At 39.2% G+C, this 26,738-nt stretch overlaps 3 protein-coding genes across 3 annotated transcripts; all 3 read left to right on the forward strand.

The window, feature by feature from the left end:
• Window positions 1-2,506: 2,506 nt before the first annotated feature.
• Window positions 2,507-3,424, forward strand: LOC123464571 (olfactory receptor 7E24-like). The gene has a single exon (XM_045161872.1). It carries the CDS (start codon window positions 2,594-2,596, stop codon window positions 3,422-3,424), a length of 831 nt encoding a protein of 276 aa, XP_045017807.1. The 5' UTR covers window positions 2,507-2,593.
• Window positions 3,425-8,845: 5,421 nt separating this feature from the next.
• Window positions 8,846-10,058, forward strand: LOC112587075 (putative gustatory receptor clone PTE01). The gene has a single exon (XM_045161873.1). The coding sequence runs from the start codon at window positions 9,087-9,089 to the stop codon at window positions 10,056-10,058; it is 972 nt and encodes a 323-aa protein (XP_045017808.1). The 5' UTR covers window positions 8,846-9,086.
• A 14,415-nt stretch (window positions 10,059-24,473) lies between these two features.
• LOC102397882 (putative gustatory receptor clone PTE01) lies at window positions 24,474-25,480 on the forward strand. Its single transcript, XM_045161889.1, has one exon. The coding sequence runs from the start codon at window positions 24,617-24,619 to the stop codon at window positions 25,478-25,480; it is 864 nt and encodes a 287-aa protein (XP_045017824.1). The 5' UTR covers window positions 24,474-24,616.
• Window positions 25,481-26,738: the final 1,258 nt, after the last annotated feature.

Genomic DNA, 26,738 nt, shown 5'->3' on the forward strand with positions numbered 1-26,738 from the left:
CCATATTTTCAAAGTAGGTGAAGTATTCATGATAGTATTAATAGATATAATAGTCATGGACCTTCTTCTCAGTGTTGTGCAGTATTCTAAGGCGGTGTTTATCAAGCCCAGCTTCACAGAAGGGAGACCAAGAAATTCACATGTAGACATCCTAGAACTGGTTCTAGACTGAGGCTGGGGTAACTGAGTATTTTTAAAATATGCACATATAAATAATAGATCAACTGGACCTGAAAACCTGGTCTAAGCAACATTAATGATTTTTCTTTAAAAGTTCTTGCAATAGTCCTATTAGGTAGGTTCAATTACTATAATAATTTCATGGATAAGGAAACTGCCCAGATGTGTTTTCAGTATTCTATTTTGATCTTTTACACAATTAAATTATAGTTTGGATACCAAAATAATGAACCAGAATTACCTTTTAAAGGCAGAAGTGTAAGAATTGCAATCCCTGAATCAGGAAGGATTGACATGGAAATTTGTTGCATCACGATAAGAAGGTTGAGTTCTGACCTGACTGTGAAATCTCCCCTGAAACTCCTCAACTATAAATAAGAGAGTTTATGATCAGGAGAACAAGATCACCAGGTAAAAGGCCCTCAACATCAGTTAATATGAAGACATGCAAGGAGAAATGTAAATTAAATATCATCTTATATCTGTTAAGATGGCTATTATATATTAAAAAAACACAAATGTTGGTGAGGATATGGAGGTAAGTGAATCTTTGTACTTGGTTGGTGGGAATGAATATTTATAGACACTAGAAAAACAGAATGGAGGTGCCCTAAAAAAGAAAAAACTGCAATGAACTGAAATAGAACTACCACAGGACCCAGCAACTGCACTTCAGATTACGTGCTAATAAAATGAACTCAAAAGCTTTAAGAGATATATGCGTTCCCTTGTCCTTATGATATTATTTTAAATAGTGAAATGTGGATATGTGTCTATTGACAGATGAATAAAGAAAATGTGCTGTGTATATATAAATGATGGGCCATTATTTAGCCATAAAAACAAGGAAATCTTGCCATTTGTGACAACATGGATGGACCTGAGAAGTATTTGCATATTAAAATATATACACCAGACATAGTCAAAAAGTGTATGATCTCACTTATGTGTGGAAGCGAAGAATATCAAGCTCTTAGCACTATAGTTTAAACTGTAGTTGTGAGGATTGGTGGTGGAGAAAGTGGGGAGATGTTAGTCAAAGGGTACAAACTTTCAGTTATAAAATGAGTAAGTTCTGTGGATCTAATGTACACAGTGCAGAATTATTAGCTATAATCAGTTATAGCTAATAATTCTGCACTGTGTAGTTGAGATTTGCTAAGAGAGGTTGGCTTACCTGTTACACACACACACACACACACACACACGCAAAGAAACTATGTGAGGTGACGGATATATTAATTAACTTGACTGTGGTGATCATTCCCCGTGTGTATATGTATTTAAACCATCCTTTTGTATATCTTTAAAAAGTTTCATCTCACACAACCCACCCGAATATATGCCATTTTGTCAATCACTTCAATAAACTGAAAAAAAGAAAAACAATGAAGTAGTATTATCCTGTCAGTACAGAACAGAGTTCAAGCAATGTAAAGTGGTCTCATACTTCAGACATTTTACTGAGATGGTTCAAAACAAATGATCCTGTATAAGATAAAAAATTTCAAGAGGGTTACTTAAATTTCATTATCATTTAATCATGACAATACTGTGCACACGAACACTATCTATGTAGTCACCAACACATTAGATCTTGTGCTCTTAATTAAACAAAGTTGATTAGAATTTGAAGTCCACCAAAGTCAAAGATATCGAATATATCCTAAATGACTTCTGAAAGACAGCTCTGATATTTGAATAATCTCTATTTCATGAAGGAAGGAAGACAGAAAAACAAAGGATGAATAAAACTCTGAAGATCAAACAAAATGTTTCTGATTACGAACATTCATCTTTGATTTAGAATCCAGGTGACATAGTCTTGAATTTCATAGAGATTTGTAAATAGAAAAGTGAGAGAAATATCTAGAATTGTATTTGAGAAAATAAGATTTATATAAATGACTTAATTTTTTTATATTTGAATTATTATATATATTTTTAGATGGGGAAGGGAATCTCTTACTCTATAAGGGAATCTCTTATCATCTCTAAAGAAGTAGGCTGTATTTAACTGAGGTCATGGATATATTACCTCTGACGTTCTTATTTCTTTCAGTTTTCAGTGAAGTTTTATAAAGTAAGAGTGCATAGACAGATGTGAATAACACAGAAACCAATGAAGAAAGAATTCTAAGCAGATAGTATCTGTCACACTGAGAAATATTGCTGAAGGAACTGGGGTATATGATCTTAGAAATGAATTGCTTGAATCCAAAATATGGACAGAGTACTGCATGTCATTTACTTGTTTTCTTTCTTCCAAAACTCGTTTCTTTTTTAAAGGTGTCCAAGATACATACGACCACAAAATCTACCACAGAATCTAACCAGTCTCTCAGAATTCTTCCTCGTGGGCCTCTTGGATGATCCAGAACTGCAGCCTTTGCTCTGTGTCCTGTTCCTGTCCATGTACCTGGTCACCATGCTGGGGAACCTGCTCATCATCCTGGCCATCACCTCTGACCCCCACCTCCACACCCCCATGTACTTCTTCCTCTCCAACCTCTCCTTGGCTGACATTGGTTTCGTCTCCACCACAGTCCCCAAGATGATTGTGAACATCCTAACTCACAGCAGAGTCATCTCCTATGGGGGCTGCCTGACACAGATGTCTTCTTTTATCCTTTTTGGTTGTATGGATGGTGTGCTGCTGTCTGTGATGTCCTATGACAGGTTTGTGGCCATCTGTCACCCACTGCACTACCCGGTCATCATGAACCCACGCCTCTGTTTCTCTTTAGTTTTGGTGTCTTTCTTTGGTAGCCTTATGGACTCCCAGGTACACAATTTGATTGTGCTACAACTTACCTGCTTCAAAGATGTAGAAATTTCTAATTACTTCTGTGACCCTTCTCTGCTCCTTAAGCTTGCCTGTTCTGACACTTTCACCAATAATATAATCCTGTATTCTACTGGTGCCATTTTTGCTTTTGTCCTTGTCTCAGGGATCTTTTTCTCTTATTACAAAATTCTTTCCTCCATTTTGAGAGTCCCGTCATCAGGTGGGAGGTATAAAGCATTCTCCACCTGTGGCTCTCACCTGACAGTTGTTTGCTTATATTATGGAACAGGCCTTGGTATGTACCTCAGCTCAGCCATCTTACAATCTCCCGGGAAGGATTCACTGGCCTCAGTTATGTACACTGTGGTCACCCCCATGCTGAACCCCTTCATCTACAGCCTGAGGAACAGAGATATCAAAAGGGCCTTGTGCAGATTCCTCAACAAAACAATCTAACCTCCATTTGGAGTGTGGGTTGGAAAATGTAGCAAAATTAACACCTGGATCTGAAAATTCTATCTCTCTGATGACATCATTTGTAGCCCTTAGGGCCTTCTTGCCTCTCCTTGTTTTATACCTGAATATTGCTTCTTTAGATATGTTTTTGATGGGGCTGGAAGGGTCTTCTGGGATTCTGTAGATGTCAAAAATACTGCGTAACTGAATCTTATTGTATCTAAGGAGGAGTCTCTCATTTATTGTGGTGACCCACATACTAGAAAAATGAACAACTCCATTTTTACAGATTTAGATAGTATATTTTTTGGGAAGCTGTTGTTTATTTTCCAGCTGATTACTATGTTTTAAATCTGTGTATGCAGTCTATGTGGAGAAGGTACATGTCACTGCTTCTCAGCCTTGGCTTTTCTCAAAGTCATCTGGGAGGCTTAAAAATACTCACTATTTTGTAACATTGTGAATCAGTTATACTACAATAAAATAAACTAAAAAATAAACTGACAACTGAGTCTCACTGCCAAAGACTCTATTTATTTTATTCTTATTTCTTTATTTTTAAATTTATTTACTTATTTTAAAGGAGGATAATTCCTTCACAATGTTAGACTTAGGGTGTCCTGAACTGAAGATTTTTAAAAATTACTTATTTTTATTTTTGGTCATACCATGCAGCATGTGGGGTCTTAAGTCCCAGACCAGGGGTTGAATTCATGCCCCCTGCATTGAAAGGTGGAACCTAATCCACTGGAGCACAAGGGAAGTCCCAGCAAGAGGGTTTTTAAACACACTGAGGCTGGTTCTAGCATGTGGCCAAGGTTTGAACTTCTGCTGTAAGTCAGATCTTTCAGTCAAATGTGACCTTTATGTCATGTGTCCTAACTGCTCATGGACAAATGTCCCAGATCCTAAAGAGATCTGAGCTCATGGGGGAAAATATGAAGAGCCTGCTGTAGTAACAGGCAATGTGCCTGTGTGCATACTCAGTCAGTAAGTTGGGTCTGACTCTTTAGCGACCCCATGAACCATAGTCTGCCAGGCTCCTCTGTCCATGATATTTTCCAGGCAAAAATACTGGAGTTGCCATTTCCTTCTCCAGGGGGTCTTCCTGACCCAAGGATGGAACCCACATCTCTTAAACTGGAAAGCAGTTTCTTTACTACCTAGAAGCCCAACAGGCAGTGTGTTTTCCCCATTATTGCTGATAATGATTCTTCATATATAGCCTCTCTACACCATAGAATTTGGTCTCCGTAGCCTATGTGCTGTTTATAAAACTATTGTCTCTGCTCTAAACTCACACTTATATACATTGCTTTGGGGTGTGGCTCTTGAAATGTTTGTTCCATTTTCTAACTTACATACATTCAATAGTGGTCAGTATACATTGTATGCATTGTATACAGTATACCTTATATATGTTGCTTTGGGGTGTGGCTCTTGAAATAATTGCTCTATTTTTTTATCTTACATACATTCAGTAGTGGCCAGTAAATTCTCTTTGCCCTAAATGCTCAGCTGTTCATTTTATACTCTTCAAGCCCTTGGTGGAGTAACATCTTTCTTCTCTCATAAATGCTGTGTTCCTGCTTTGTAATTTTTTGCCTGTTAGCCTTTCACTATCTTTTAAACCAACTCCCAGTTTCAGTTGAGTTTAGTTCAGTTGCTCAGTTGTGTCTGACTCTTTGCGATGCCTTGGACTACAGTATGCCAGACTTCCCTGTTCATCACCAACTCCCAGAGCTTGCTCAAACTTATGTTGATCGAGTCGGTGATGCCATCCAACCATCTCATTCTCTGTCATCCCCTTCTCCTCCTGACTTCAATCTTTTCCAGCCTCAGGGACTTTTTCAATGAGTCAGGTTTTCACATCAGGTGGCCAAAGTATTGGAGCTTCAGCTTCAGCATTAGTCCTTCCAAAGAATATTCAGGACTGATTTCCTTTAGCATTGACTTGTTTGATATCCTTGCTGTCCAAGGGACTCTCAAGAGTCTTCTCCAACACCACAGTTCAAAAGCATCAATTCTTTGGTGCTCAGCCTTCTTTATAGTCCAACTTTCACACCCATACATGACCACTGGAAAAACCGTAGCTTTGACGAGATGGACCTTTGTCACCAAAGTATGTCTCTCCTTTTAATATGATGTCTAGGTTTGTCACAGCTCTTCTTCCAAAGAGCAAGCATCTTTTAATTTCATGGCTGCAGTCACCATCTGCAGTGATTTTGGAGGCCAAGAAAATAAAGTCTCTCACTATTTCCATTGTTTCCCCATCTATTTGCCATGAAGTGATGGGACCAGAAGCCATGATCTTCGTTTTTTGAATGTTGAGTTTAAGCCAGCTTTTTCACTTTCTACTTTTACTTTCATAAAGAGGCTCTTTAGTTCCTCTTTGCTTTCTGCCATAAAGCGTTGTCATCTGCATATGTGAGGTTATTGATACTCCTCCCTGCGATCTTGATTCCAGCTTGTGCTTTATCCAGCCTGGCATTTCATATGGTATACTCTGCATATAAGTTAAATAAGCAGGGTGACAATATATAGCTTTGATGTACTCCTTTAGCAATTTGGAACCAGTCCTTTGTTCTACGTCCAGTTCTGTTACTTCTTGACCTGCATACAGATTTCTCAGGAGGAAGGTAATGTGGTCTGGTATTCCTATCTCTCTAAGAATTTTCCACAGTTTATTGTGATCCACACAGTCAACGACTCTAGCCTACTCAATGAAGAAGTAGATAGTTTTCTGGAATTCCCTTGCTTTTTCTATGACTTCTTGATCTCTGGTTCTTCTGCTTTTTCTAAATCCAGCTTGTCCATATGGAAGTTCTTGGTTCACATAGTGTTGAAGTTTAGCTTGAAGGATTTTGAGCATTACCTTACTAGTGTGTGAAGTGAGCACAAAATGTGCAGTGGTTTGGACAATCTTTGGTATTGCCCTTCTTTGCAGTTGGATGAAAACTGACCTTTTCCAGTCCTGTGAAAAATGGAAAACTCTGAAAATGGATAGTGTATCACATCATTGGTCTAGACCTCATGCTGCAAAGATTTCAAGATTGATACAATGAATTTCAACATATCAAAATCACACATTGAGTGGTAAATTGAGAAAGAAAGGTCTGATGTTATGTTAAGATCCTGCAGCTTGGAAGTAAGAAGCAAGAGTACGTGGAATTTCCTTCTGAGATGAAAAGGGACCCAGACCCTTCCCAGTACATTCACTCTTCTCCTTTTCCTGTTCTTTTAATATTAACAAGTCCCCAGAGATGAGGACAACATGGACCAAGTGGCTAATGATGAGCTTTGGGCATTGAGCTCTAAGGTCATACCATTGAAAATAATTGGCCAGTGCCTCCAAGCTCATTATTTTGGCTGTTCTAATATTGTGAATCCACACCTATGTCTCCATCCTTTGTAGGAAGCTACATCAGAATGTCCATCCTGAGTCTGTTTTCCTGCCCATCCTGAGGAGGGACCCTGAGACTTCATCACACACCAGGCAGGAGAGAGGCAGTGAGTCTGTGGTCCTTGGTCATGCTCCAGCAGAGATACAGCCAACCTAGTAAGTGCTAGGGAGACAGAGATGGTGGAGAGGTGTTGGGAACAATCCACATGGGTTTGGAATAGAATGCTTTGAAGTTCATATTCTTAGTTTTGGTTGAGATGTGAGAACTTGCATTCAGAGTTCTGCTTTCACCCTCACTGGCCTGGTTCTGGCTGGCATCCCTCCCAATAGAGAAGCAGATGCTCCTATGTAAACTTGCTCCTTGTTCAGTTGTTTTTCAGTTACTCAGTCATATCTGACTCTTTCCAACCCCATGGACTGCAGCATATCAGGCTTCCCTGTCCTTCACCATCTCCTGGAGTATGCTCAAACTCAAGTCCATTGAGCCGATGATGCCATCCAACCATCTTATCCTCTGTCCCCCTTCCCACTAACCCTTCAGTTCATCATGGGATCAGTGATGAGGATGAGGACGAGCATGATGAGGATGACATGAACCATACCATCCTGTCCTGGTATTGAAGGCCTCCTAAGTGTCGGGCTCTGACATATACATTTTGTATTTCCTTCTTGATTACATGTGCATAATTTCTCCCCAATGATATGTACATAACATTACTATTATTTTAATAAGAGGAAAGAAGTGAAACATTTTATATAACATGTGCCAGTTCTTGGGGCTTCCATGGTGGCTCAAGTGGTGAAGGATCTGCCTGCCAATACAGGAGACTCAAGTTTGATCCCTGGGTCATAAAGATCCCCTGCAGAAGGAAATGGCAACCCACCCCAGTGTTCGTGCCTGGGAAATCCCATGGACAGAGGAGCCTGGCAGGCTACAGGCCTTGGTGTCGCAAAGAGTCAGACACAACTTAGGGACTAAACAACAGCAACCAGATCATGAATTAAAGAATGATAAAATCATGTTTGAAGTCAGTCATTTTGGACAGACTGATTCTAGATGCTAGGTATGTGGGCAATGCCTCTGCCACCCCAAACCATCATGTCACTCACTTCCTTGTCAGTCCTGGCAGAGACTCCTTGATCCCTGCTCACTGTTATGGGAACACTTGTACTCGGTTAGTGGGAATGAATAATGATACAGCCATTATAGAAAACAGAATGGAGGTTCCTTAAAAAAATTAAAAGCTGCAACTAATTGAAATAGAACTACCATAGGATCTAGCAACCCATTTCAGGGTAGGTGCCAAAGAACTGAAATCAGAACTTCTAACAGATACTTGCATTCCCTTGTCATCATCATTTATTTTAAATAGTGAAAATGTGTTTATTGAGTGTTGAATAGGTAAAAAACGTTGTGTGTTTATATAAATAATGGGATATTACTCAGCCATAAAACCAAGGAAATCCTGCCATTTGTGACAACATGGAATTATCTGGAGAATATTATGCCTGTTAAAAAAATAATTGATTTTAATTGGAGGATGATTACAATGTTGGGATGTTTTTTGCCATACATCATCATGAATCAAAATTTCAAGAGAGTTTCTTAAATTTTATTACCATTTAAGCATTTACATTGTTCTGTACAGTAATACCACCTTTGTAGTCATCAATGCATTATGATCCTGCATTTAATTAAACCATACTGATCAAAATTTGAATTCCACTGAAGTCAAAGATATGAAGAATATACTAAAAACTTTAAAAGACCACTCTGATGTTTGAGTAATGACTTAGTTCATGAAGAAGGGAAGGCAGAAAACAAAGAATGATAAAACTCTGAATATCATATAAAATGTGTTCTCATTATTAACATTCATTTTTAATTAAGAATCAGGAGGACCTAGTTCTGCATTTCATAGATTTGTCAATATTGAAAATGAGGAAAATATCTAGAATTGTTTTTGACTGAATTAAGATTTGTATAAATATGCATGTCTTAATTTCTTTAGATCAAATTTTATATTTTATTAGAGGGGAAGGGAATTTCTCCTTCTACATTATATCTAAAGAAGTTGGCTATATTTAGCTGAGACCATGGATGTTTTAACTCTAATATTCTTCTTCCCTTTCACCTTTCCATGAAGTTTTATTAAGTAAGGGTGTATAGGCAGAATTGAATAACATAGAAACTAAGGAGAAAAAATTTCTAAGCAGGTAGAATTTGGCACACTGAGAAATATTGCTGAAGATACTGGGATGTATAATCTTAAAATGAATTGTTTGAATCCAAAGTATGGGCACAGCGCTCAATGCCCATTTACTTATTTCCTTTGTTTCCAGACCTCTTTTCTTTTTCCAGAGGTGTCCAAGCTACACAGAACTGGAAATCTAACAAGTGTCTCAGAATTCTTCCTCCTGGGCCTCTCAGATGATGCAGAACTGCAGCCTTTGCTCTGTATCCTGTTTCTGTCCATGTACCTGGTCACCGTGTTGGGAAACCTACTCATCATATTAGCTGTCACCTCTGACCCCCACCTCCACACTCCCATGTACTTCTTCCTCTCCAACCTGTCTTTGGCTGACATCAGTTTCATCTCTACCACTGTTCCCAAGATGATTGTGGACATCCAAACTCACAGCAGCGTCATCTCCTATGGGGGCTGCCTGACACAGATGTCTATTTTTATCCTTTTTGGGTGTATGGATAGTATGCTTCTGTCTGTGATGGCTTATGACAGGTTTGTGGCCATCTGTCACCCACTGCATTATACAATCATCATGAACCCATGCACCTGTTGCATCTTCTTTTTTGTGTCTTTTTTTGTTAGCCTTTTGGATTCCCTGATGCATAATGTGATTGTGTTACAACTTACCTGCTTCAAGGATATAGAAATTTCTAGTTTCTTCTGTGACCCTTCTCAGCTGCTCAACCTTGGCTGTTCTGATACTTTCATGAATAGTATAGTCAGGTATATTATCGTTGCCATCTCTGGTTTTCTCCCTACCTCAGGAATCTTTTTCTCTTACTATAAAATTCTTGTCTCCATTCTGAGAGTCCCCTCATCAAGTGGGATGTATAAAGCCTTTGCCACCTGTGGCTCTCACCTGGCAGTGATATGCTTGTTTTATGGAACAGCCCTGGGGGTATATCTCAGCTCAGCCATCTCCCTTTCTCCAAGGAAGGATGTAGCAGCCTCAGTGGTTTACACTGTGGTCACCCCATGCTAAACCCCTTCATCTATAGTCTGAGGAACAAAGACATCAAAAAGGCCATGTGGAGGTTCCTCAGCAGAACAATCTCAGCTTAGGACCTGGCCACCCATTTGAGTGTAGGCTAGAAAATGTAGCAAAACAAAACAAAACAAAACAAAAAAGCCCTGGAGATTTAAAATTCTACTTTTATTATGTCATTAGTTTTGCAACTCTTATGACCTTCATATTTTTCTTTGCTTTCCACCTGAATATTGTTTCTGTTTCTGGTTTAACATGACAGTGGGAGATCGAGGGTCCTTTGTGTGCCATAATCACTTCTTACCTGAATTTCTTTATATCTATGGAGATTCTATGATTTATCTTTGGTGGCACACACATCCTCGAAGAATGAATACTTCGCTTTCAATATATTGAAAATTTATGAGTTTTGCACAGCTGTTACATCGTTTCCATAGTAAATTATGTATCTATATTTTAAATCCACACATGCAGTTATGGGTGACGAGGCATGTCACTACTTCTTAACCTAGGCTTTTATTGAAAATATCTGGGAAGAGTAAAAATACTGACCTTGTGTTTCACCACCAGACACTCTAACTCTACTTGGTTGTGGCCTAAATATGCCATTTCCTTCTCCAATGCATGAAGGTGAAAAGTGAAAGTGAAGTTGCTCAGACACTCTAACTCTACTTGGTATGTGGCTTTTCAAAGGACTCAGGTGGTTCTAGTGTGTGGCCAAGATTGAGAACTACTGATGGAAGTCAGAATTTTCCTTTAAAAGTGACCTTTATACTTTGGGTCATAACTGCTCATGGACAAATGCTAAAGATCCAGAAGAGATCAGAGGTCAAAGGGTAGAAGTTATGAAGACTCTGCTGTAGTAACAAGCAGTGCATTTCCCCCATTATTTCCAATAATCTTCACATGGATTATTCTACACCATATGCATGGACTTTGCTCTGGGGTGGGATGTTCAGAATAACTCCTCTATGTTGCATCTTGTGTTGATCTTATGTACTTTCAACATGATCTGTAAATATCTCTTTGCCCTAAATGCTCAGGTGATCCCTTTAAACCCCTCAAGCCCTTGGTGTAGTAGCTTCTTCCTTCACTTATGATGGCTATGTTACTTCATTTTCGTTCTTTCTTTCTTTCTTTTAATCTTTCAGCCATTCAATAGCTATTTAACCAACTCTCTGTGTTAAAACTTTTCACTAAAATGATTAAATGAATTATTCCTGGATGACTGCCACTCAGCCAAACAAATAATGAAATAATGCCATTTGCAGCCACCTGAATGGACCTAGAGATTGTCATACTGCATGAGGTATGTCAGAGAAAAACAAATATCATATGATATCACTTATATGTAGGATATATGCTACTGCTAAGTCGCTTCAGTTGTGTCCGACTCTGTGCGACCTCATAGATGGCAACCCACCAGGCTCCCCTGTCCCTGGGATTCTCCAGGCAAGAACACTGGAGTGGGTTGCCATTTCCTTCTCCAATGCATGAAGGTGAAAAGTGAAAGTGAAGTTGCTCAGTCCTGTCTGACTCTGAGCGACCCCATGGCCTGCAGCCTACCGGGCTCCTCCATCCATGGGATTTTCCAGGCAAGAGTACTGGAGTGGGGTGGATTATCTACAAAACAGAAATAGTGTTACAGATGTAGAAAACAAATTTATGCTGAGTAAGGGGCAGTAAGGGATAAATTGGAAGGCTGGAACTGACATATGAAAGTGATGAAGTCGCTCAGCTGTGTCCGACTCTGTGCGACCCCGTGGATTGTAGCCCACCAGGCTCCTTCATCCATGGGATTCTCCAGGCAAGAGTACTGGACATACAAACACAACTATATCCAAATAAATAGATGTTAAGAACCTGCTGCTGCTGCTAAGTCGCTTCAGTCGTGTCCAACTCTGTAAGACCCCATAGACGGTAGCCCACTAGGCTCCTCTGTCCTTGGGATTCTCCAGGCAAGAATACTGGAGTGGGTTGCCATTTCCTTCTCCAAAGAACCTACTGTATAGCAAAGGAAGGAACTCTACTCAATACAGTGTAATGAACTATATAGAAAACATTCAGAAAAAGAATGGATATATGTACAACAAATTCACTGTAGTGTACACCTGAAAGTAACACAACATTGTAAATCAACTCTACTCCAATAAAAAAGTTTTTGAAAAAACACTAATTGGTTTTTCTTTACTTGACTGACTCTTGACTGATACTATAGCACGGGGTATAAAGATTTGCTCTTAAGTACCTGTGATTGGAAGATGCAAAATGTGCCCAGGAAAGACAGGTGGAAGTCAAGGGTATGTCTTAGCTTTGGGTACACAGCTGGAGAATAGGTGGTATCATATTCCAATCGCTGTGTGACTCCAATGATGCCTGAGGTACATTGAGTCACCCAAGTCTTCATAGTACGTTTACCTTCTTTCAAGGGAGGACTTCTCCTTTTAGTAGAAACAGCCTGGTTAGGACTTCACTTGATTGCCATGCCTTCCTGTTCTCTGTCTCAATAATTACATCTTAGGTCTCCTATTGAGTTCTGCAAGACAAGTCAGTTCAGTTCAGTCTGACTCTTTGCAACCCCATGGACTGCAGCACGCTGGGCCTCCCTGTCCATCACCAACTCCCGGAGTTTGCTCAAACTCATGTCCATCGAGTTGGTGATGCCATCCAACCGTCTCATTCTCTGTCCTCCCCATTCCTCCTTTCTTTAGTCTTTCCAAGCCTCAGGATCTTTTCCAATGAGTCAGTTCTTCGCATCAGGTGGCCAAAGTATTGGAGCTTCAGCTTCAGCATCAGTCCTTCCAATGAATATTCAGGACTGATTTCCTTTAGGATGGACTGGTTTGATCTCCTTGCATTCCAAAGGACTCTCAAGAGTCATCTCCAACACCATAATTCGAAAGCATCAATTCTTTAGTGCTCAGCTTTCTTTATAGTTCAACTCTCACATCTGTACATGACTGTTGGAAAAAGCATAACTTTGACTATATGGACCTTTGTTGGCAAAGTAATGTCTCTGCTTTTTAGTATGCTGTCTAGGTTTGTCACAGCTTTTCTTCCAAGGAACAAGTGTCTTTTAATTTCATGACTTCAGTCACCATCTGCAGTGATTTTGGAGCCCAGGAAAATAAAGGTTGTCACTATTTCCATTGTTTCCCCATCTATTTGCCATGAAGTGATGAGACCAGATGCCATGATATTAGTTTTCTGAATGTTGAGCTTTAAGCTAACATTTTTACTCTCTTCTTTCACTTTCATCAAGAGGCTCTTTAGTTCTTCTTCACTTTCTGCCATAAGGGTGGTGTCATCTGCATATCTGAGGTTATTGATATTTCTCCTGGCAATCTTGATTCCAGCTTGTGCTTCATCCAGCCTGGCATTTTGTGTAATGTGTTCTGCATATAAGTTAAATAAGCAGGGTGACAATATACAGCCTTGATGTCCTCCTTTCCCACTTGATTACCATGCCTCTGTCAGAATATTTACATCTTAGGGCTCCTATTGCATTCTGCAAAATAAGTATCCATCACAAATTGAGATGTCACTTATTGTTTTTGTGGTAGTAATCTTGGCTGACTGAAAGCTGTGCAGACCTACTTTAGTTACTTTCCATTTTACCACTTAAGAAAATCACCAACCAACTCTACTGATGAGAGACTTTGATATTAAAAGAAAGAATATACTTGACAAAAGATAAAATCTTACTAGTTTAGGGAAAGAGATATCACCCCCAAAAAGTTACTAAAATCACTAAAATACTATATCTGCATATCCATTTAAGGTAACCTAAGTGACAGTCAAAGAATCTTGAAAGAAGCCAAAGTAATGCTACTTTGTGTGTGTGTGTGTGTGTGGTTCTGTGGTTTAGTTTTCTGTTTACGTTCTGTTAAACTTCTATCACTTAGTTTCTTATTAGATCGTGTTAAATTCTCATAGCAAATGAATACAGGGCACTTTAAATCCATAAATATTATAAGAGAAAGTATACACTTGAATAGTAATCCTAGGTATTCTACAATATTCATGGAATGATTTTCTGCAATGTTCACAATTGGTAATATGTCAGAAAATACATTCTGCTTGTATGGGTTTAATACATTACATTCCACAGAGAAGAGAAATCCTATATTCCATGTCTTTCACTGTCTGACTTATTTCACTTACCATAATGACCTAACAGAAACAGAAGAGATTAAGAAGAGGGGGCAAGAATACATAGAAGAATTATATAAAATTTTCTTTTTTTTTTAAGCAAAAGAAAGCACTTTATTTTTATTATACAAAATATTATCCAACAACACGTTGTTACACTGCTTATTACGAAAGTTTTTTTTTATATTTTTTATTTTTAAACTTTACATAACTGTGTTAGTTTTGCCATGGTGTGGCCACTCACCTAGATCCAGACATTCTGGAGTGTGAAGTCAAGTGGGCTTGAGGAAGCATTATGACTAACAAAGTTAGTGGAACTGATGGAATTCCAGCTGAGCTATTTCAAATCCTAAAAGATGACCCTGTTAAAATGCTACACTCAAAGTGCCAACAAATTTGGAAAACTCAGCAATGGCCACAGGACTGGAAAATGTCAGTGTTCATTCCAATTGCAAAGAAGGGAAATGCCAAAGGATGTTCAAACTACTGCACAATTGTGCTCATTTCACATGCTAGTAAGGTAATGCTCAAAGTCCTTCAAGCTAGGCTTCAACAGTACATGAACCAAGAACTTCCAGATGGACAAGTTGGGTTTAGAAAAGGCAGAGGAACCAGAGATCAAGTAGTCAATACCCATTGGATTGTAGAAAAAGCAAAGTAATTCCATAGAACTATCTACTTCTTCTTCATTGACTACACTAAAGTCTTTGACTCAGTGGATCACAACAAACTGTTAAAAATTCTTACAGTGAGGGGAATGCCAGACCACCTGACCCATCTCTTGAGAAACCTGAATGAAGGACAAGAAGCAATAGTTAGAACTGGACAAGGAACAGTGGACTGTTTCAAAATTGGGACAGGAGTATATCAAGGTTGTATATTGTCACCCTGCTTATTTAACTTATATGCACTGTGGACATCTTGCAAAATGCCTGATGGATTGGTTGACTCACAAGCTGGAAACAAGATTGCCTGGGGAAATATCAGCAACCTCACACCACCATAAATGCAGAAAGCAAAGAGCCTCTTGATGAAGGTGAAAGAAGAGGAAAGTGAAGAAGCTGGCTTAAAACAAAAAAAAGAAAAAACTAAGATCATGGCATCTGGTCCCATCACTTCATGGCAAATAAATGGGGAAATAAGGGAAACAGTGAGAGATTTTCTTTTGTCTCTAAAATCGCTCCTACAGTGACTGCAGTCATGAGATTAAAAGATGCTTGTTTCTTGGAAGGAAAGCTATGACAAACTGAGATAGCATATTGAAAAGCAGAGACATCACTTTGCCAACAAACGTCCACAGAGTCAAAGCTATGGTTTTTCCAGTAGTCATACATGAATGTGAGAGTTGGACTGTAAAGAAGGCTGAGCACTGAAAAATTGATGCTTTCGAACTGTGGTGTTGGAGAAGACTCTTGAGAGTCCCTTGGACAGCAAGGAGATCAAATCAGTCAATCTTAAAGGAAATCAGCACTGAATATTCATTGGAAGGACTAACACTGGAGTGGAAGCATCAATACTTTGGCCACGTGATGTTAAGAGCTGCCTCATTAGAAAGTACCTTGATGCTGGGAAAGATTGAAGGCAGCAGAAGGGGATGACAGAGGATGAGATTATTGGATGGCATCACCAACTCAATGGACATGAGTTCGTGCAAGCTCCGGGAGATGGTGAAGCACAGGAAAGCCTGGTGTGCTGCAGTCCACGGGGTTGCAAAGAGTTGAACACGACTGGGTGACTGAAAAACAGCAACAACAACACCTGGGAAGCCCCTGATCAAATCTACTGAGTTGCTATTTGGTCATAATATTGGAGGCATTGAGAACTGGGAAAAGAACATGACGTATGTCACATTATATGGTACAAACAACTACCTTGGTTTCCTTGTCTTGTGTCTATAAATTCATCTTTGTCCTAGAATCTTATTTCTAGATCTCAGTATGAAAGCATTTCAGTTTAGTGATACATTTTTGCCACAAACTAAATATTTAAATGCTACAACACCCAGTGACTTCCTCTCATATCCATCTGTGCATATCTACTATGTGATTTCCCTTAAAAATATCCTCTGTCACTTATTTATACATGGTTGCATAACATTCTTTCCTTCATATCCAATCTGATATGGTTTAAGTTAAAATTTTCTTCTTGTCACTTAAGGACAAACCAACCTCTGCATTCCTCAGGAGAGCACTCTCTGTCAGGAAGTTTGCATGGACAGGACTGAGAAGGTTACAGCCCAACACTCTCCACATACATCCCACTGTATCCAATAGCAAAAATGGATAAGCCAAATCCATATTTTATTAAAGTCCTCAAGAGCTGAGACCACAAAGAAACCAAGAGAAAACATATCCAGGTTTGAGTGGATTCCATTTGAATTACCAGAAATCAGAAACATGTGGAACATAGCATGTGGAAATTTGTTACATCTGTTCATGGAACAGCTACAGGTTGTCCGGACATTGATGGAGGGGCTCTCCTAGTGTATCAGAAACCAGGGGTCTACTTGAGACTGCATGACCTGAAGTTGTTGAAGTACCCAGGGGAGAAGAATGTCTACCCATTTGTAGTTTGTTTCCAGGGAATTTTTGTTGAGATCATGTTGGTGAAGTGAATCTGGGAATATACTGAAAAGCAGGGGGGCAAGACTTGATCTTGGAAGGGTTTGGCGCACAAAGATCTTATAGAGAATGAGGCCTGTATGGTGGGCAGGATCTGAGATGGTCTCACTTATCCCACCTCTTGGTTTTCATTCCATTGTATGTTTCCTCTCATCAACTGTGAACTAAAGTAAAGAGATGAAAGCATGTTATCTTTACAGACAGTTATTAACTCTGAAAATGGAAAGTGCATCACATCATTGGCTAAACCTCTTGCTACATAGATTCCATAATTGATAAAATGGACTTCAACGCATCAAAACCACACATTGAATGGATAAAACTGAGAAAAAAATGTCTGACATTATGTTAAGATCCTGCAAGTTGGAAGTAAGAAGCAAGAGTACATGGAATTTCCTCCTGAGATGAAGAAAGACCCAGACCCTTCCCAGGACATTCACTTTTCTCCTTTTCCTGTTTTGTTAGTATTAACAAGTCTCCAGAGAGTGGGACAACATGGACCAACTGGCTAATGATGAGCTTTGGGCATTGAGCCCTAAGGTCATACCTTTGTCAATAATCGGTCAGTGTCTCTAGCTCGTTATGTTGCCAGTTCTAATATTGTGGTCCATCCATACCTACTTCTCCATCTTTTGTAGGAACCTGCATTAGAAGGTCCAGCCTGAGTCTGTCTTCCTGTCCATCCTGTGGAGTGACCCTGAGACTTCATCACACATCAGGCAGGAGAGGGGCAGTGAGTCTGTGCTCTTTGGCCATGTTCCAGCAGAGATGCAGCCCAGGCAAGTAAGTCCTGAGGGAGACAGTGATTGGTGAATGAAAGGAGTTTGGGGAGCATGATTTTATGCACAACATGGCAAACATGACAGTTGGGATAGACAGATGGGAGGGCACCAGTATACAAATTTCAGATTAGAGCCCTATGACACTTATGTTCTGGTGTGTGAGAACTCTGATTCAGAGTTCTGCTTTCACTATCATTGGTGTGGCTCTGCCAGGTATGCTTCCCACCAGAGCAGTGAATAGATCTCTGTAAACTTTCCCGCTTCCCTCCCCTGGTGGCTCAGAGGTTAAAGCATCTGCCTGCAATGCAGGAAACCTAGGTTTGATCCCTGGGTCAGGAAGATCCCCTGGAAAAGGAAATGGCAATCCAGGACTCTTGCCTGGAAAATCCCATGGACGGAGAAGCCTGGTAGGCTACAGTCCATGGGGTTGCAAAGAGTTGGACACGATCAAGTGACTTCACTTTCACTTTCAAACTTCCCCATGAGCACATCAGATAATTCTGCAAGTGCTGATGAAGATGGTGAGGAGGATGACATTAACCTTAATATCAGGTACTGTTACTTAAGACTTCATAAGTGTCAGGCTCTGAGGTATATGTTTTATGTTTCGTTTTTTATTGCATCTGTACCAAATTATGGTCTTCCCAGGTGGTGCTAGAGGTAAAGAACCTGCCTGCTAATGCAGGAGACATGAGAGACTTGGGTTCAATCACTGGGTAGGAAAGATCGCCTGAAGGAGGTCATGGCAACCCATTCCAGTATTTTAGCCTGGAGAATTTCGTGGACAGAGGATCCTGGCCGGCTACAATCCATGGGGTCACAAAGAGTCAGATTCAACTGAAGTGACTTAGCACACAGGCATGCACAAAATTATAACTGCCTCCATTATTAATAATAAGAGAAAAGAAGCACAACATTTTATGTCATATGTATCAGGTCATGAGTTAGAAAGTGTTAAAGCCAAGTTGAAGCCAGTCATTCTAGAGAGAATGACTCAAGACACAGGGAATCTGAGCAGTCTTCCTCTTGCCACCCAGTCAGTCAGTCACTTCCCTGTGAGTCTGGGCAGAAACTCCCTGCTCACTGTGCCCTTCCCTTTGGAGTTTTCTGGAGGACACATTGGAGGTTACTAGGTAACACTTACTGCATCAACTATAGGAAGGATGTCTGAAATCACAGACAAAAGTCATAGAAATATTTGGCACCTGATACTTCAGAGTGGGCTCCCCTGGTGGCTCAGACAGTAAAGAATCACCCTGCAGTGAGGGAGACCTGGGTTTGATCCCTGGGCAGGGAAGATCCCCTGGAAGAAGGCAAGGTAATCCACTCCAATATTCTTGCCTGGAGAATCCACATGACAGAGGAGCCTGGTGGGCTACAGTGTATGGGGTTGCAAAGAGGCAGACATGACTGAGTGACTAAGCACAGCACAGCACTTCAGCATAGATCTCTGTTGACTCTGTTCCTGGGTTTCCATTCACCTCTCCACTTTCTCCTATGTACTTAAAATCAGTTTCCTCAATCATTAAAGGGGACACAGAATCAGAGCCTTGTGGTCCATTCCTACTCAGAAAAATGAAAACAGTTCAAAATAATGTATCCCAGATGTATGTGTTGTTAAATCTCTGTACTTCTGCCAAACACTTTCAGGATGTTTGAAAAGAGTGAAGTTTAGGGTATGGGACTCAGAGAAGAAAAACTTAATTTTGAATCTTCTATGCTGCACTCATTCTCAGTGTGTTATGGGAAAGTTTTAGAATCTGAGATTTAGCCATGTCAACTGAGCTGATTGTTCACAGACAGAAACCCACTGAAGTTGGACTAAAATAATAATAGTGCTTTGTGTAATAATTGTATGATGAGCATACAAGAAGGGCAAGATACGTTTTTTATTTTTTTTTTTTTTACTAATAATGACTATGTTAATTTTCATGTTATCAAATTTAAATATCTGTTGATCTGATGCCCTAATCCCTGACAGGACATTTTATTTTTGTTTACATAAGTACATTCTTCATAGATGAAAAGAAATGACTGAGACTCATTAATTTCTGATTCCCCAGAGACTCTATCTTGTTGACACAGAGGCAGCAACAAGAATAAAATAAATCCAGTAAATTTTGTTTAAACCCTTCCATTTTTCATAGAAACAAAGTGTGCAGCCAAGTTCATGACACTGGTTGCTATTAGGGAGGTGTATGCAGAGAAATGGATTTGAGCTGAGACACCAAGAGAAGTTAAATTTTATTGTTAATGTTTCAAATCCATATGAATATGAAATCTGAAGCAAATATTAGAAAATGTTTCTGTTTTAAAAATAGTGTGAATTCATGATTATATAAATAGATGATGGTCATTGAGCTTTTTCTAAGTGTTAGACTGTATTCTAAAGCAGTGTTTATCAAGCCCAGCTTCAAAGAAAGGAGACCAAGAAACTCACATGTAGAGATCCCGAAATTGATTTGAGGCCGAGGCTGGGGTAAGTGAGTATTTTTAAAGTAAGCACATGTAAATAATAGATCAACTGGAACTGAAAACCACTTGTTTAAGCAATTTTAATGATTTTTAAAAAACTATCTTGTAATAGTCCTATTCTGTAGGTTCAATTACTATCATAATTTCACAGATAAGGAAACTGCCCAGATGTGTTTGCATTATTCTATTTTAATCTTTTTTTCACAATTAAGTCATAGTTTGAAAGCCAAAATAAAGAACTTGAATTGCCTATAAAAAGCAGAATTAGAAGAATTACAACCCCTCTATCAGGACTGATTGACAGGAAAATTTGTTACCTTGACATAAGAAGGCTGGGTCCTGACCTGGGAGTGGGACCTTCCCTAGTGTTAACCTCCTCAACAGTAAATAAGAGGGTTTATGATCAGGAGAACAAAACCACTGGGTAAAAGGTGCTGAACATCAGGTAACATTAGGACATGCAAAGACCAAATGGAAATCAAATACCACCTCATATCTGTTAGGATGGCTATTATACAAAAAGACAACAAATATTGGGTAGGATGTGGATTTTAAGGGACACTTGTACTTGGTTGGTGGGAATGAATATTTGTACAGCTATTACACAGAAATCCCTTGCATTCCTATACACTAATAATGAGAAAATAGAAAGAGAAATTAAGGAAACAATTCCATTCACCATTTCAACAAAAAGAATAAAATACTTAGGAATATATCTACCTAAAGAAACTAAAGACCCATATATAGAAAACTATAAAACACTGGTGAAAGAAATCAAAGAGGACACTTAGAGATGGAGAAATATACCGTGTTCATGGATCGGAAGAATTGATATCATGAAAATGAGTATACTACCCAAAGCAATCTATAGATTCAATGCAATCCCTACCAATGGTATTTTTCACAGAGCTAGAACAAATAATTTCACAATTTGTATGGAAATACAAAAAACCTCGAATAGCCAAAGCAATCTTGAGAAAGAAGAATGGAACTGGAGGAATCAACCTGCCTGACTTCAGGCTCTACTACAAAGCCACAGTCATCAAGACAGTATGGTACTGGCACAAAGACAGAAATATAGATCAAAGGAACAAAATAGAAAGCCCAGAGATAAATCCATGCACCTATGGACACCTTATCTTTGACAAAGGAGGCAAGAATATACAACGGAGAAAAAAATCTCTTTCACAAGTGGTGCTGGGAAAACTGGTCAACCACTTGTAAAAGAATGAAACTAGAACACTTTCTAACACCATACACAAAAATAAACTCAAAATGGATTAAAGATCTAAACGTAAGATCAGAAACTATAAAACTCCTAGAGGAGAACATAGGCAAAACACTCTGACATACATCACAGCAGGATCCTCTATGACCCACCTCCCAGAATATTGGAAATAAAGCAAAAATAAACAAATGGGACCTAATTAAACTTAAAAGCTTCTGCACAACAAAGCAAACTATAAGCAAGGTGAAAAGACAGCCTTCAGAATGGGAGAAGATAATAGCAAATGAAGCAACTGACAAACAACTACTCTCAAAAATATACAAGCAACTCCTACAACTCAATTCCAGAAAAATAAACGACCCAATCAAAAAATGGGACAAGGAACTAAATAGACATTTCTCTAAAGAAGACATACAGATGGCTAACAAACACATGAAAAGATGCTCAACATCACTCATTATCAGAGAAATGCAAATCAAAACCACTATGAGGTACCATCTCACACCAGTCAGAATGGCTGCTAACCAAAAGTCTACAAGCAATAAATGCTGGGGAGGATGTGGAAAAAAGGGAACCCTCTTACACTGTTGATGGGAATGCAAACTAGTACAGCCACTATGGAGAACAGTGTGGAGATTTCTTAAAAAAACTGGAAGTAGAACTTCTTTATGACCCAGCAATCCCACTGCTGGGCATACACATCGAGGAAACCAGAATTGAAAGAGACACGTGTACCCCAATGTTCATCGCAGCACTGTTTATAACAGCCAGGACATGGAAGCAACCTAGAGGTCCATCAGCAGATGAATGGATTAGAAAGCTGTGGTACATATACTCAATGGAGTATTACTCAGCCATTAAAAAGAATACATTTGAATCAGTTCTAATGAGGTGGATGAAACTGTAGCCTATCATACGGAATGAAGTAAGCCAGAAAGAAAAACACCAATACAGTATACTAACGCATATATATGGAATTTAAAAAGATGGTAACGATAACCCTGTATGCGAGATAGCAAAAGATACACAGATGTATAGAACGTCTTTTGGACTCTGCGAGAGGGCGAAGGTGGGATGATTTGGGAGAATGACATTGAAACATACATAATATCATATATGAAAGGAATCACCATTCCAGGTTTGATGCATGATACAGGATGCTTGGAGCTGGTGCACTGGGATGACTCAGAGGGATGGTATGGGGAGGAAGGTGGGAGGGGGGTTCAGGATGGGGAGCATGTGTACAACCACGGCAGATTCATGTTAATGTATGACAAACCAATACAATATTGTAAAGTAATTAGCCTCCAATTAAAATGAAAAAAATTTGTATTAAAAAAAAAGAAAACAGAATGAAGGCTCCTTAAGAAATTAAAAACTGCAAAAAATTGAAGTAGAACTACCTTAGGATCCAACAACCCTACTTTAGGTTAGATGCCAAAGAAATGAAATCAGAACCTTAAAGAGATATCTGCATTCCCATGTCATGGCATTATTATTTTACATAGTGAAAATATGGGTATGTGTCTGTTGACAGATGAATAATGAAAGAAAGCATCCTGTGTGTATTTAAAGAATTAGATGTTACTCAACCATAAAAACAAGGAAATCCTGCCATTTATGACAACAGGGATGGACCTGGAAAATGATATTCTTATTTCAAAAAATGTAGATGTAGAATCAGATACTGTATGATCTCATTTATGTGTGGAAGCTAAGAAAGTAAAAATCTTAGGATCATGGATTAGAACTGTAGTTGTGAGAACTGGTGGTGGAGAAACTTTCAGTTATGAAATGAGTAAATCTGGGGATATAAATACAATCTGTTGATTATAGTTAATAATAATATATTATATTCTTGAAATCTGCTAAGAAAGATCTGCTTAACTGTTACTACACACACACACATACACACACACACGCATGAATAGAAATTCTGTGAGGTGACAGACATGCTAATTAACTTGATTGTGGTATTTGTTCACAATGTTGATGTATATTAAATCATCATTTTGGACATCTTTTAAAACACTTCATTGCATAACCCAAATATATGCAATTTTGTCAATCAAACTCCAATAAACCAAAAAAAAGAAAAAGAAAAAGAAAAACAATGATGTAGTATTATCCCACGAGTACAGAATAGAGTCCAAAAATGCAAGTGGTATTACACATCAGACATTTTACTGAGGTGAAATTGAAATAAATAACCCCATATAAAAGAAAAGATTCCAAGAGGCTTTCTTAACTTTCATTGTCATTTAATCATTAACAATCCCCTGTACACTAACACCATCTTGTAGTCACCAATGCATTATGATTATGTGCACTTAATTAAACCATATTTACTGAAATTTGAAGTCCATCAATGGGGCCTCCCTTGTGGCTCAGCTGGTAAAGAATCCTCCTGCAATGTGGGAGACCTGGGTTCGATTCTTGGGTTGGGAAGATCCCCTGGAGAAGGGAAAGGCTACTCACTTCAGTATTCTAGCCTGGAGAATTCCATGGACTGTAGAGTCCATCAAAGATATCAAGTATATAGTAAATGGCCTTCAAAAGAAAACCTTGACATTTGAGTAATCACCTATTTCATGAAGGAAGGAAGACAGAAAAATAAAGAAGGATAAAACACTGCATATCATATAAAATGTGTTCAGATTATGAACATTCATCTTTAATTTAGAATCCAGATGACATAGTCCTGTGTTTCACAGAGATCTGTAGATATTCTAAATGAAGGAATTATCTAGAATTATATTTGAATAAAACAATATATATATATATATATTGCTTCATTTCTTTAAATTAGAATTTAATTTTTCTTAAAGAAGGAAGAGAATGTCTCATTCAGGCTAATGGAGAGAGTAGCATGGAAACATATACACTAACATGTGTAAAAAAGAAGGCTGCATTTTACTGAGATGCTGGAGGTATTACTTCTAATGTCCTCCCTCCCTTTCATTTTTCAGTGAAGTTTTATAAAGTATGGGTGTATCAACAGAGGCGAATAACACATAAACCAAGAAGGAAGCAGTTCTAAACAGAATTTGTCACTGAGAAATATTGCTGAACGTACTGGGGTATATGGTCTTAGAAATGAATTGCTTGAATCCAAAATATGGACACAGTGCTCAATGCCCATTTAGTTATTTCCTATTGTTCAAACCCTCTTTTATTCTTCCAAAGGTGTCCAAGCAGCACAGAGCTGGAAATCTAACAAGAGTCTCAGAATTCTTCCTTCTGGGCCTGTCAGATGATCCAGAACTGCAGCCTTTCCTCTTTGGACTCTTGCTGTCCATGTACCTGGTCACCGTGCTGGGGAACCTGCTCATCATCCTGGCTGTCACCTCTGACCCCCACCTCCACACCCCCATGTACTTCTTCCTCTCCAACCTGTCCTTGGCGGACATTGGTTTCATCTCCAGCACTGTCCCCAAAATGATTGTGAACATCCAAACTCACAGCAGAGTCATTTCCTATGTGGGCTGCCTGACACAGATGTCTACTTTTACCCTTTTTGGTTGTTTGGATGATACTCTTCTGCTTCTGATGGCCTATGACAGGTTTGTGGCCATCTGTCAGCCACTGCACTACACCGTCATCATGAACCCACGCCTGTGCTGCTGCTTAGTTTTGGTGTCCTCTTTTGTTAGCTTTTTGGAGTCCCAGGTGCACAACTGGATTGTGTCACAAGTCGCCTGCTTCAAGGATGTGGAAATTTCTAATTTCTTCTGTGACCCTTCTCTGCTCCTCAAGCTTGCCTGTTCTGACACTTTCACCAGTAACATAGTCATGTATTTTGCTGGTACCATCTTTGGATTTCTTCCTGTCTCAGGTATCTTTTTCTCTTACTATAAAATTTTTTCCTCCATTCTGAGAGTCCCCTCATTAGGTGGGAGGTATAAAGCCTTCTCCACTTGTGGCTCTCATCTGGCAGGTGTTTGCTTATTTTATGGAACAGGCCTTGGTGTGTACCTCAGCTCAGCCATCTCACAATCTCCTGGGAAGGATGCAGTGGCCTCGGTGGTGTACACTGTGGTCACCCCCATGCTGAACCCCTTCATCTACAGTCTCAGGAATAGAGACATCAAAAGGGCCAAGTTCAGGTTCCTCAGCAAAACAATCTTATCTCAGTACCTGTGTCATTCATTTAGAATGTAGGTTAGAAAATGCAACAAAACTATGCATGTGGACCTCAAATTCTACCTCTCTCATCACCTCGCTTTTGTAGTTCTTCTGGCCTTCAACACTTCCCCTTGCTTAACACCTGAGTGTTGCTGAGTTTGATGTCTTTAATGAGACTGTGGGAGCATTCTGGGATCCTTTGTATAGCTTAATAAATGCAGGATTGAATATTATTTTACTGTGGTAATGCTTCATTTTATTGTTAGCAGCCCAACCATCCTGGTAAGATGAATAACTTTTTTTACATATTTACAATTTACATCTTTCCCATAGTTCTTGTATATTTTCCATGTGTGTGCTCAGTTGCTCAGTTGTGTCTGACTTTTTGTGACCTCATGGATAGTAGCCTTAGTAGTCTGCCAGGCCCCTCTGTCAGTGGAGTTTTCCAGGCAAGAATACTAAAGTGGGTTGCCATTTCCTCCTCCAGGGAATTTTCCCAACCCAGGGATCAAACCTGTGTCTCCTATGTCTTCTATATTTGCAGATGAATTCTTTACCACTAGCACCACCTAGAAAGCCCAAAAGCAATAGACAGAGGAGCCCAGTGGGTTACTGTCTAAATGGTTTCAAAGAGTTGGACACCACTGAGCCACTAAACCCTTCCACTTCCATGAAAGGACAGAGGAGTTCTCATTGTTCTACATCCTCACCATCACATTGATATTTTCCATATTAGCTTCTATTTATCAATTCTGCATATGGAGTTTATGTGGGAGGATACATATAACCTCTTCTCAGTCCTGGTTTTTATGAAAATCATCCAGGAAACATAAAAATACTGACAATTGGGTCTCAATAACAGAGATTCTGATTTAACTGGACTTGGTTGTGCCCTTAGGATGAGGATTATTAAAAGCACTCAATGGTCCTACTGAGAATTACTGATATGAACCAATACTTTCATTCAAAGGTGCCCTTTATGGCTTGGGTCCTAACTGCTCATGGACGAAGATGCTAAAGTGATCAGACTTCAGTAGGGGACAATATGAAAAGCCAACTGGCAGTTTATTTCCTCCATTATTCCTGAAAATGATTTGCACATATGGTCTCTCTTCATACCATACATTTGGGTCTGTGTGCTGGTTGTGAAGCTATCATCTTTGCCCCAAACTCACATTTATATACTTTGTTTGGGGTGGAGCTCTAAAATCCTTGCTCTATTTCCCATCTTGTGGTCATCTTATATACATTCAATTGTGGTCAGTAAAATTCTCTTTACCCTAAATCCTCGACT

Source organism: Bubalus bubalis, chromosome 9, assembly GCF_019923935.1.
Source record: "Bubalus bubalis isolate 160015118507 breed Murrah chromosome 9, NDDB_SH_1, whole genome shotgun sequence".
NCBI classification, from domain to species: Eukaryota; Metazoa; Chordata; class Mammalia; order Artiodactyla; family Bovidae; genus Bubalus; species Bubalus bubalis.

Bases quoted from the DNA above. Each gene is read 5' to 3' on its own strand.
- LOC123464571 (XM_045161872.1), top strand. From the start codon at position 2,594: ATGTACCTGGTCACCATGCTGGGGAACCTGCTCATCATCCTGGCCATC.
- LOC112587075 (XM_045161873.1), top strand. From the start codon at position 9,087: ATGTATAATCTTAAAATGAATTGTTTGAATCCAAAGTATGGGCACAGC.
- LOC102397882 (XM_045161889.1), top strand. From the start codon at position 24,617: ATGTACCTGGTCACCGTGCTGGGGAACCTGCTCATCATCCTGGCTGTC.